Source organism: Petaurus breviceps, unplaced genomic scaffold (assembly GCF_028583685.1).
Source record: "Petaurus breviceps papuanus isolate PSGF00001 unplaced genomic scaffold, PetGlider_PUasm1.0 91041, whole genome shotgun sequence".
NCBI classification, from domain to species: Eukaryota; Metazoa; Chordata; class Mammalia; order Diprotodontia; family Petauridae; genus Petaurus; species Petaurus breviceps.
In genome coordinates this window covers 23347911-23360671 of record NW_027187400.1, presented here as the reverse complement: position 1 = coordinate 23360671, position 12761 = coordinate 23347911, and the positions used below count along the sequence as shown (strand labels likewise).

General features: G+C 41.3%; 1 protein-coding gene across 2 annotated transcripts in view; it reads right to left on the bottom strand.

Moving 5' to 3' along the window:
* Positions 1–12761, bottom strand: part of EXOSC10 (exosome component 10) — a 41423-nt gene that overhangs the window by 27554 nt on the left and 1108 nt on the right. For both annotated transcript variants that reach the window (XM_069078741.1, XM_069078742.1), the window contains exons 2-9: positions 9392–9528; positions 7855–7978; positions 5636–5740; positions 4597–4762; positions 3714–3825; positions 2311–2386; positions 1077–1187; positions 729–872 (exon numbers count right to left, since the gene is read on the bottom strand). In XM_069078741.1, coding sequence (XP_068934842.1) covers positions 729–872; positions 1077–1187; positions 2311–2386; positions 3714–3825; positions 4597–4762; positions 5636–5740; positions 7855–7978; positions 9392–9528 — 975 coding nt within the window. The remainder of the gene's footprint in view (positions 1–728; positions 873–1076; positions 1188–2310; positions 2387–3713; positions 3826–4596; positions 4763–5635; positions 5741–7854; positions 7979–9391; positions 9529–12761) is intronic.

The following is a 12761-nucleotide window of genomic DNA, read 5'->3' as shown; positions in this document are numbered from 1 at the left end:
CCGAGGCCAATACTGCCACACACAGAGATGAGTATCTGGAGGGCCCACCATCTACAGATGACCCTTCTTCAATTAGGATTATGCACTGGAGCATCACTGGCGAAAATCTTTAGTGAGTTTGCCTCTCTGTTTTATACTTTGTCTGATATTTATGACAAAAAGGTCAAACAAGGGTATCTCTGATATAAATCTTGAATAATTAGAATTTGGGCAGGAGTAAAAATCAAGCTCACTGGCCTACAACTCTCTACTAGCTTCATATATTATTAATACAATCAATGAATTACCACTGTTTATACTTTGTCATTTGTGAAAGTGAACGAATATTCTTTTGAATGGCTACCAGTTAAATGTCATCTGTTCTGGATCAGAGCCAGCAGCTTACAGGTAGGTTATCTAGTCTGACCCTCTAATTTTATATTGAGGGAAATTAAGGCCTGCAGATGTTAGTTAAATGACTTGTCCAAAGTCACACAGGCAATAAACCGCAAAGGCTGAACAGGAATCCAAGTCTTTTGACTCCAAGGCCAATGTCCCTTTCCCTACATACGTATCAAGTGTTTAGATAAAACGCTAAACATGGAGCAAACCCATCTCACTCTAGTCAGAAACACAGCACTTAGCTCTTTCACATTAACCGAGTCTATAGGAAAAGAAATGGTCAATAGGCTGAACATGTCACTCACCTCTCCCAGTCATCACACAACAGTTCAAAAGCATAAGCTGACCTTAACAATGGATGGATCTGTGAAGCTCTCATTGAGGATATACAGGTCACATCGAAGTTCCAGGGTATCAATAATGAAGTCTTCTGTTCGGGTGGAAATCTGCATTAGGCATGTCAACCCTAGGAAGCTCCTGTAAGAGTGGTGCTAATACAAACAGAAAGAGGAGATGGGAGACAGAGAAAAGGATGTCACTAGGTTTCATTCTATATTTCCTCAAAGTCCAGTTTTTGAACTTTTGAAAAACTTGTTTTTGTGAGAAAATACAAGGAAGTTAAAGTTTAATTGCTTTCCCAATAAGTAAAATAAGAGAATGTCAAATTTTAAATCAAAGTTAAAAAAAAAAACTACCTCCAAATCTACCCCAAAGTCTTTACAACTGAGGAGTTTTTCATTGAGCTCCACAAGTTCATCAAGGGTGGATACAAAATGGCAGGGTGTTTCTTCTACAGGTCTGTACATCTAGAACAAGAAACTACTGTTAGAAATAATAAAGAAGATTAATCATCTTCTCCAAAGTCAAAACAAAGTGATGGACTGGAGACATTCCCCAAAGTTGCTGTCATTTACTACCAACAAACGTAAGCCATAAACACAACACTTAGGTGTCCCTTCTCTTTTAAAAACCCTCTCTAGATCTTATTACAATCATCACTATCATCCTACATCTCTGTGTCCTACGTAGCTAAAGTCCTTGAAAAAGCCTTCTATACCTGGTGCCTCCACTTCTCTCGTTCTTCTTTAAAATCTCTACAAACTGGCTTCTGATATCCTCACTCAAACAAAACTGCTCTCTGCAAAGCTATCCATGATCTCTTAACTGGCGACTCAAATGGCCTTTACTGAATTCCCAACCTTCTGACCTCTCTGTAGCACCTGTGACTGTTGACCACTCTTTCCTCTTGCATATTCTCTCTTCTCCAGGGTTTTGTGATACTCCCTTCTCTTGATTTTCCCTTCTAACCTCTCCTCCATATCCTTTGCTGGGTCTTCATCATGTCATGCCCACTATGGGTGTACCAGAAGGTTTTGCCCTAGGCCCTCTTTTCTCCCTACATTCTCTTACTCTATGCTTTTGTCAGTTCCCATGGGTTCAATTATCTCTATGAAGATGACCCACATATCTATCTATCTGTGTCTTTGTGTATAATGTGCTTATGTATACATGTGTATGTGTATATATATCTCCACATATCTATAGACATACAGAGAGAGACCCCAAGCTCACTGGCTATTTTCTGCACTTCCCGTCTCTGTACATTTGCACTTTCTGGATGGCCCCATTTCTGGAGCGCTTTCCCTCCTCACCTACACCGCTTGGATTCTCTCAGCTTAAATATCACCTGCTGTAGGAGGCCTTTCCTGATGGCAATTCCACACCCTGAGAACATATTTCACATATACCTGTATATCTGTACATGTTATCTCCCCTATTAGAAGATTTCCTTGCAAGAGGTGCTGATTAGCTTAATCTTCATATTCTTAGCAAAATACCAGGCACATAAAGGATTAATGAATGAGTATTGGTAGATTTTCCCTCCCTTTCTGCAGGGACACCATTCTAGAATGTAGGCTGGAGACTAACCTGAATCTGTGGCTTCTGAAGGACTGCATCTGGTGGAGTAAAGTGATCCAGTTCATACTGATAGGGATGAGCAAACCTGGATGAATTGAAAAAGAAATCAGTCAGAGGAAAAATGGCAGCCTTCCTGCAGCCTGATCTATTATGAATTGGGAAAAGGGAATGAGAACAAAGGCCTCAGAAAATAAACTTTTAAATGGTAGACACATTCTAGAAATAATAAAAACTGCATTACTTCTAACAGCAAAAATCTGAAAAAGCAGAGAATGTATAAACAAGTCATGGCATATTAGTATGGCAGAATACTGTTTTACTACGGTAATTCAAGGATCTCTAATTCAGTTATCGTAGGCTTTCCATCTACTGACAAAGGTTACAACCCTTATATGTCTTAGGAATAGTTTTGGTGAGTTGCTGTGGCAAGAAAAAAAATCATCTGGTGGCCAAATTAATGATGATTTTCTCTACACTCAGCCAGGCTGGCCCCCCATGAATGGTTACCAGATCCATGACTACTTGGTGGGACCTGCCAGACCCCAGGGGACTCACTCTCTCCATAACAACAAAGGAAACAGAGAATGAATGACACCATTAAGAAAGAAGAGTGTGAGAATGATAAAGAAATATGGAAAAGGCTGTTATAATGGTACATAAAAAAAGTAGAACAAAAGGAAGCATATACATAATAACTACAAACATGTACAAAATGTGTAAGGATATGTGAATGCAAAACTAGAGGGATCAGAAGGTGACTGACAAAGAGTTACTGAAAGGTTACTATTGTAAAGTTATATACCTAACATTAGATGGATTATTTTAAAATGTAAAGTGAAAATTCATACCAAAGAAATGACAAAAAGGAAAAAAGTAAAATATTTATTAAGTGTCTGCTATGAGCAAGGCATCCTGCTAGAGACTGTATGAGATTTTTAAAAGAAGACCTCCTCCTTGCCCTCTAGCATAGGGTTTTAAGTTTTGGAATATCAAATCAGATGCAGGCACATGACCACCTGATGGGTTGCAATATTTCTCTACCAATACTTATATGAAAAGTTTTATGTTCACCAACTTACTCAGGCTACATATCAAAAGGCTAACTGATAATTTTCAACGTTTCATTTCTATGCACTTGCTTCTCTGATTCTCTAAGGCATATTCACACATTTATAGGAATGACAAAGAAATGAAAGTGAGAATTAACACAGGAAAACAATGTGATGTGTAAAAAGAGCCCTGGACTTGATTTGAGGCCTTGGGTTGGAACCTCATATTTGATATTACTCCAATTGTGTGACTCGGAACTCCACTTACAATCTTTTTTGGGGATGTCTGACTAAATTGTAGCTAAGAGTGCACCTCATAGTAAATTTTATAAACCCCACCCCCAGCAATGGCTAATCTCTTACATATCCTGCTCAATTTGCTGAGTTTTCTGCTGATAGAGAAAATCAGCTAAGGCAGGCGGCACATCCAAATCCTCAGGGCGTTCTTGCTGCTCACGTCTCTCCTTGGTGAGTGCTGGAGACCAAAGCAGAAAAAAGTTGATTTTATACATGCAAGAACACTTAAAATTCCAATATTTTGTGTTCCTGATAATTCATGTGATGAAACAGTCAGAAGTGCGATGGTTTTATACTTTCCTAGCTTCACATTCAACATTTCTATTAACCCCAGAGTGAAAGAAAAGCTGACCAAGTATAATGGGAATGTAAATTTTTAAGATCTTCCCTGCCACTAGGCCCTTTGATAGGCTTAAGTGCACCTGGAGCCAGTGGTGGGAGGCTTTTTTTCAGGGGACACTTTGTGATTGGGCAGCGGGGGTCAGGAAGGTTGTTACATTCTCTGAGCCAGGAGAAGGCTATATAAGCCCTGATGGGAAGCTTTGCTTTGGGGCTCACTTTGACAAGTGTTATGTGATTTGACCAGAGGAAATTCTGGGCAGCGCAGCCGTTGAGAGTCCCCTGGCTTTGAAAAACCCAGATGTTGATGCTTCCCTCTCTGGTAACTGACTAGGTATGGATGTAATGGTTGGACAGTTGGAGGCCTATCTGACTGATCTGTTTGTTTCTCTGTCTTCTTGTAATTTCTACTTGTAACCTCTGTATATTTTGAAGTTCAGGGTGCTAACTTTTTCCCCTGAACTAGGTAAATGATATATCTGATTGATTAAAGCAAGATTGTTAACCCATTTTTGAGTTGCTTTCCTTTAGAAAAGCAGATCTAAGAACCCTGTGTTGGCAGCCACCCTGGGGATGCTGGGGTGCTTGCTGCAACACCAAGACAACTTACCCTGAGCCAGAGGTTTCTGAGCATTGGGCTTGATGAAGATTTTGGGGAAAAATGGTGTGTTGGAATTATCCACCTTTTCTCGAAACCTTAGCTGAGGTCGAATGATGTTCTTGGCATGAAGCAGTCGGAAAGTTTCAGACTGTTTTTTCTTGTTATACTCTCCTGCCTAAGGAAAGAGAGAAATCCTCAATTTGTTCTACACTAATGTCCCTTACAAAAAGCTCTGCGGTATTAAATGAACCAGAAAAGTAATATTCCAACTGATGTCTTAACTGTCCCATCAATGAAGATGCATTTAAAGAACGAAATCCCTAAAGGTTAGGCAGCTCTGATGGAGTGTAATGCGAATGTAAATTTTAAAGATCTTCCCTGCCCCTAGGCTAAAGTGCACCAGAAGCCTGGGGAGGGAGGCTTGTTTTTCAGTAGATACTTTTTGATTGGCCAGTGGGTCAATAAGGTTGTTACATTCTCTGAGCCAGGAGAAGGCTATATAAGCCCTGATGTGTAGCTTTGTTTTGAGACTCACTTTAAGAAGTGTTCTGTGATTTGATCTGAATTTTGGGAAGCCGTTGTTGAGAGTCCCCTGGCTTTGAAAAACCCAGATGTTGACTGGGTATGGATGTAATGGTTGGACAGTTTGGAAATCTGTCTACTTGATCTGCTTCTGTCTTGATAATTCTGCCTGTATGCTTTGAAGTTCGGGGTGCTGACCTATTTCCCCTGAACAAGGTAAACGATATATGTCTGACTGATTAAAGTAAGCCTGTTAACCCATTTTGAGTTGCTTTCCTTTAACAAAGCAGATCCAAGAACCTGTGGTAGCTGCAAACCCTGAGGACGCTTGGGGTGCTTGCTGCTACACGGAGGAAGAAAAAAGGACATAAATAGTTGGCATACTGGACAGCAAGCTAAATCAGAGATTAGTTTTGTCTACAAAACCAGGACTGAAATTTTAATTAGCAAAAGCTCATTTTATAGTTTAAATTAGGAATTAGAGTTAGACAGTATGAGAGCAGTCTGGGTAAGGAGGAATCCTCACCTTACGATTCCAGCTAGACACAATTGTTTTAGGAACCTGCATTCCTGCAGGGAGGACAGGCTGCTGATTTTTGTTTACTCCTGATGCTTCATCCAAGAGAATACCCTAAAATAAAAACCAAAAGTAGACAGATTATAAGGTAAATCAACAAGCATTTATGGAGCACTTGCTGTGTGCCGGCACTGTGCTAAAAAGTGCTGGAGATACAAAGAAAGGCAACAAGCTCACTGTCTCATGGGGAGACATCTATGTACAAACAAGTTCTGCACAGGATAAGCTGGGGCTTGTCTCAGAGAGAAGACACTAAAAGTATGAAGGATTAAGAAAGGCTTCCTGCAGAAGGTTGACCTTTAGCTGAGATCTCATGGAAGCCAGGAGGTGGGGGTGAAACGGGAGAGTTTCCATGCATGAAGGCAATCCTTCCTCTTCAAGAAGTCTGGAGATGGCAAGGAGGCCAGTGTCAATGGTTTGCAGAATATGTGGAGGGGAAATAAGGAATAAGAAGATTGGAAAGACATGAAGCAGCCAGGTTGTGAAGGGGTTTGAATATGAAATAAATGACTTTCTATCTGATCCTAGAGGTAACGGGGAGTCTTGAGTTGATTGACTAGGGAAGTGGTGACACGGTCAGACCTGTGATTTAGGATGAACCTGAAACACGAAGACCCCTGCCCCAGGAGCTATCTGCGATAATCCAGGTATGAGGTGATGGGGGCCTGCATCAAAGTGGTGGCAAGTGTCAAAGGAGAAATATTATGAAGGTACAATCAGCAGGACTTAGCAACAGATTAGATATGGGGGTGCTGAAAGAAAGTGAGGAATTGAGGATGAGGTTTCAAATCGGGGTGATGGAGAATGATGGTATTCTCAACAGTAATAGGGAATTTAGGAAGAATAGAAGGTTTCTGTGGAACAATAGTGAGTTGACCTTTGGACACTGAGTTTGAAATGTTCACATCTAGTTTCATATGTCTAATAATCGAGAGAATGGAAAGCAGGAGAGAGGTTAGGACTAGATAAAAGACCTGAGAGAATCATCTTCACAGAGGTGATAACTAAATCCATGGGAGTTAATGAGATCACCAAGTGATAGAGGATAAAGGGAGAAGAGATGATAGGCCAGGACAGAGTCTTGGAGGAAACCTACAGGGAGGAGGAGTGACTTGGATTAGGATTCATCAAATGAGAAGGAGTGGTCCATCAAGTAGGAGGAGGCAAATGAGAGCAGTGTCACAAAAACTTCAAAAGAATATATCAAGAGAGATCAGCAGGTTCAAATGCTGTAGAAAGGTCAAGAAGGATGAGGAATGAGGAAAGGCCCTTAGATTTGGCAATTAAGAGATCACTGGTAACCGGAGAGAGTGACTTCTGTTGAATAATGAGGTCAGAAGTCAGTGTGTAGGGAGTTAAGAGAGAGTAAAGTAGAAGCAGCTACTGAAGACAGCCTTCTCAAGGAGGTTAGCCACCAAAGGGAGAGGTCATTCATGTGTTTGTTTATGCATGCACATGTGCGCGCGCGCGCGCACACACACACGGAACAGTAATGAGAGAAGTGATATTTACCTGGTTCTTACAAAGATTGATTTGCAGAATGCAAGACATTTTGTTTCAACATAATCATTGTTTGGAAGTCCTAACAAACAAAGCACTTTTCTGAAACATTCAGGCTCATAACTTAGCAACTATTCCCCTCTAGAGCTCTCTGCTGTGTCCTCACTAAAGATTCCTGAGTCAAGCTGAAATGAGTCTAGAAACAATTCTTCAGAGCACCATAGGATGACAGGATTTGGAATTAGAAGGGATTATAGAGGCCCCTTCCTTAGAAATAGGGAAATTAGGGCCCAGAAGAAGGAAATATGCACTGCCAGTGAGAAATACCACATTATTTTTCTAATGTACTAAGAGTTTTGCTTCATCTATGATAGAAGGCATGTGGTGTGGTGGAAAAGAGCTCCTGGTTTTGTGTTAGGAGAAACCTGGGCTGAAATACTGCCTCAAAAACTTACTAGCCACAAAAGGAAAATGAGGATAGTAATACTTTCGGAACCTCAGAGGATTGTTGTGGTATAATGACTATAAAGGACTTTGTGGGTCTTACCAAAAACATAATACTTGTTAGTGTATGTTCCCTCAACAGCACCACTGGGTGTGAGACACTAACTGTCAGAAGAGAGCTTCATTTCCTAGCTATATGAGGATCATCAGGCCATGTCACTCACCACTCTTTCAAGAATAACATCATTGGAATCAACCAGCAAATCAAACTTGTCCTCCAATTCAGTCACTTTACCCCGGTCCTTAATGTGGCTACGACATCCTTGGTACTGCATGACCTTACTCATACTAAGGGAACAAAAAAAAGGTTTACTCTTATTAATTCATTTCCTTACAAACTGGAGAACAGTGGAAAGGATGGCACCCAAGAGGCTTCAACTGTTTTGTGACTTTAACTGTCTGTCATTCTAATAGTAACCTACCAAACTTGCAAATTGCCTGTCAAAAGGTCTTTCCCTTTTCCATTGGTCCTCACGCAGCTGCCAAAATAACCTCCCTAACACATCAGTCTGACCGATACACAGTCATGCCCAAAAGGTTTTGGTGCCTCTTTCTGGCCCATGGCATCAATACAAACTCCTCTACCTGGCACCACAGGGTCTTCCATCTGGCTCAAACCATTCAGATTGAGGCTGGATAGTCACTTGAAAGGTGTGTTGTAGAGGCCTTCTTAGCCAGCTGTGGGTTGGACTAGGCAGCCTTTAAGATCCCACCCAAATCTGTAATACTTTTTTACCCTACTTCACATTACTCCCCTTCCTGCCACCAACATTCCAAACTGCATTATTATTGGATTCTTGAATTCAACACAGTCTCCCACTTCTGGGCATTCACCCAGCCTATTTCCCTATGCTTAGAAGGTACTCCATTCTAATCCCTGCTGGTCAAAATCCTTCTTATCAAGGCTTAGTTTAGTGAAACCTTCCCTTAATTGCTGCTTCCATGTTAATGTATTCTTTCTCTCCTCAAATGTTCCTGGATCATTGCCGGCCACCTCTTCTTTTTCTTCATTTTCATCTACTGTGTACTTTACTTATCTTTATATTTACTTTACAACCTCCTATGAGACTGCAAATTCCTTTAAGACAGAAACTGTGTGGTTTTCAATCTGTGTATCTCCAGTGCCTTGAATAATCCCTTGCAAGCAGCAGGTGCTTAATAACCTTTGTGAATTGCAGTTCTCCCATTATAAAATTTGGAAGATGAATGAGATTTCTTCAGTGCCTGCTAATTCTATGCATTTCACAGTTCTAAAGAGACATTACAAACTCTATCTCAGCCTCTTACTCTAGTAATTAGGAAATAGCCAGTTTTTCTGATCCTGAGACATAACTGTTTAAAAAAACTGTTAAGATCCAGGGCATTATTCATCTATAGATTTCAAAAATGTTTTAATTACCCAGATACAGTTATAGTAGTTAGTAAACACTCATATTTGAAATTCTACAACTTGTATCAGAGGCCAAATTATGCAAGTGCCCATTTCCTAGTCCCCTAATTAATTCAAAAAGACAAGCTCAATTTGTCTTATGAACAGTCTTCTAAAGGGTAACTCAAAAGTTCAAAAGGCAACTGAAACTTCCTCATTTGCATGGTCCCCTTCATAATATGGATATAGCTCTGGAGCATAAATAAATCTCTACCACTTAAAAAAAAAAATACTTCCATCACTGGTAAGAAGAAATGACAATGAGCATTTACCACTGAAGTAACCTCTCTCCTTGTGTTTCACAGAATGCCCGGAAGCCAGGAAAACTTCGGTAAAAATCATACTCATCTCCAGCCTGTGGCAGCCCGCTGGAAGCTTTTGTAGCAGCCAGCACAGAACCAAGAGCAAACTGTAAAAAACAAATAATAATACTAGTTAGCATTTATACAGCGATTTTAGGTTTGCAAAGCACTTTACATACCTCAATTGATCCTCAAAACACTTCAGGGAGGTAGGTGTTGTTTTACAGATACGGAAACTAACTGAAGAAGACAGGGATGAAGTGACCTGCCCAGGGTTATACAGCTAGTAAGTGTCTGAGGCTGGATTTGAACGAAGGTCTTCTTGATTCAAAGCCCAGTTTCTATCCACTGTTTGGAGCTGCCTCCAAACAATGTGGTAAAGTGGAAAAAACCTGGGACTTGTAAGGGTAAAATTCGGCTCAGAACCTTTGTGACTGCACTGCAGACAAACCACCTGGAGCCTAGCAGCATGTGGATGATGACAGCTGCATTTACCTGTCTCACACGGTGTCTGTGAAGAGAGCGCGTTATAAATGCGGTTCAAACTTGCCAACAGGACACTCTTTCCACCAATGCAGTTTGCCAACTATCTATAACATATATAGTCTTAAATATTTGCCTGGGGCACTGAAAGGCTAAGTAATGTGCCCAGGGTCACAGAGCCAGCCTATGTTAGAACTAGGACCTGAACCAAGTCCCGAGTCCTACAATTATTATTGCTGTTAATTAAGTGGGAAAGGGTCAGGCAGACTTCATGAAGAGGGCAGCATCTGGGCCAGGCCCTGCAAGAAGAGAAACCAACATCTAGGGAATACTTAATAGGTATAAGATATTAGGGAACATGCAGAGATCCTGCTCTCAAGAAATTTATAATCTAATGCTAAGAAAGATCCCCTTGTGGATATTATTCTACAAGGAAGGAAGTATATAAAGACAAAGCATGAGACAGTGGAAAGAACTCTGGATCTGCCCTCAAATAGTCTGGGTTTGAGTCCCTAAACTGCTTCTTGCTTTCTGTGGGACTTGGGGCAAATTTCCTCTTCCTTCACCTCAATTTCCTCAACTGTAAAATGAGGGAAGAGGAACTGCATTAGGTCTTAAAAATTCCTTTCAACAACAGATACTCTAACAACAGAAATCATTTACATAACACTTTATAATTTTAAAAAATGAGCTCATTTGAAAAAGGCACTTCAGGCATTATCCCATTTTACTGTCAGGAAAGTTAGATTTGGAAAAGTTATTCGATACATGCCCAGGATCACAAAGCTAGTGTCTGAGGACTGGATTCGAGCCCAAATCTTCCTGACTCCAAGTCCAAGGCTCCATTCTCCCTGTCACACTGATTCTCATTCTACTCTGATAAGGTAGGTCATCAATCAGTCAGCATTTATTAAATGTCAACTGGGAAATGGTTGAAAATTATGGTATCTGAATGTAATGCAATAAAACAATGCTTAAGAAATGAGGAAAGGGATAGGTCTCAGAGAAACTTGATGCATGAGGAAAGACAGAGTGAAATGAGAACCAGAATTTATAAAATACTAATACCATAAAGACAAACAACTTTAAAAGAATTCTATCACCACAATGAACAACTACAATTCCAGAGGATTCATGATAAAACATGCCTTCTACCTTCTGATAGATGGACTCAAGGTACATAATGAAACATGCATTTTTTGGATATAGGCAAGGAAGGAATTTTTTATTATGCGTATTTGTTATAAGCTGGAAGTGTATGCTGGAGCCAGCTGTACAGGCTCCAAAGAGGTGATACTTAAATTCTCAGTGTGAGCATTTACACCTTGGAAATCAGTGAATACTACAAATTAGGGCTTGATTTATTTTTTGTTGATTATGTAAATTCAAGAAAGTGATAGAGAAAATGTTAATAATGCAGATTAAATTTTAAAATTTGTCATACATTTCCAAGCTGATTATTAAAAATTTCCCAGCACACTGCTGGTTACAAGGGATTCTGCCCCCCCCCCCCCAGGACAAGTGGTACTATCATCCTGTATCTCTTTTGCCTTTTGTGGCTCAACTTGAAAAGTCTGTCTACAATGGTGCCCCCACTTTCTCTCACTCTCTTCATCCCTCACAATCTGGCTGACCTCTCCAAAGTTACTCATGATACTTGCCAAATCCAACGGTCTTTTCTCAGTCTTCATTCTATGGCCTCTGGCACTGTTGATCACTTTTCTCTCTAGGTTTTCGGGACACTGTTCTCTCCTCGTTCTCCTATGTATCTGACAGCTCCTTCAGTCTTACTGGGCTGTATCCTCCTCCAGAACATGCTCTCTAACAATAGGTATCCCTCAGGTTCTGTCTTGGACTCTTTTGTCTTCTCTTTTTGCTTTTCTTTGTACTCCTATTGCTGTTACATAGTAGGTAATTAATGTTTATTGAGTGGGGGGAGGGGGGGATGCTTCAGCATTGAGGCCACGTGTGGCCTTCTAGGTCATTAGATTCAGTCAAAAGGCTGCACTTGAGGACCTAGAGGGCCACAAGTGGCCTCAAAGCTGAAGGTTCCCCACCCATGGCTAGGGCTTCAAAGAAAAGTAAAAGAGTTCCCTGCCTTTGAGGAGCTTATATGCCAATAAGAAAGGAAATAAGATGTGAATATACAAGCATATTTTTAAAAATATACAAAATGAATACAATGTTGTTCTGGGAAGGAGTGCACCAGGAGTTGGGGAGATGAGCAAAAGCTTCATGTGGGAGGTCAACCAGGGACTCTGAGAGTTGGAGGGGGAAAAGAAGAGCTCTATAGGCATGGAGGACAGGCAGGGCCTCGGTGAGGGGCAGCAGATGGAGCACCCAGGCTTGGAGCGTAGGGTGGAACGGAATCACAGATCACAGAGAACAGGGAGGGAAGACTGGGTTTGCCCTGGGCTGTGAACAAAGGGCTACAGTAGGAAGGGCACTGGTTCTGGAATCAGAGATGCTGCATCTGGTGACTGATTATTACAAGTGTGACTTAGGCAAGGGGCTTCTCCCTGGCCTCAGTTTCCCCTCTATCTATAAAAGGAGAGGGCTAGGGCCTCTGAGGGCTCTTCCAGGCCTAGATCTAGGATTCTATAAAGACACTGGAGTTTCTCACTTGAGGCAGAAGTAATTAACAGTAGTGATGGATGAAGGGGGGAGATGGCCAGAGAGGAGCTATAGACAGCCTGGGGGGTACCGGGGATGGAAAGAGGAAAAAGAGAGCATGGACAAAAGTGCAGAGGGGGTGGGCAGGGGATGGAGAGAGGAGGAGGGATGGGCAAGGGGGGATGGAGAGAGGAGGAGGGATGGGCAAGGGGGGATGGAGAGAGAGGGATGGACAGAGGGAGAT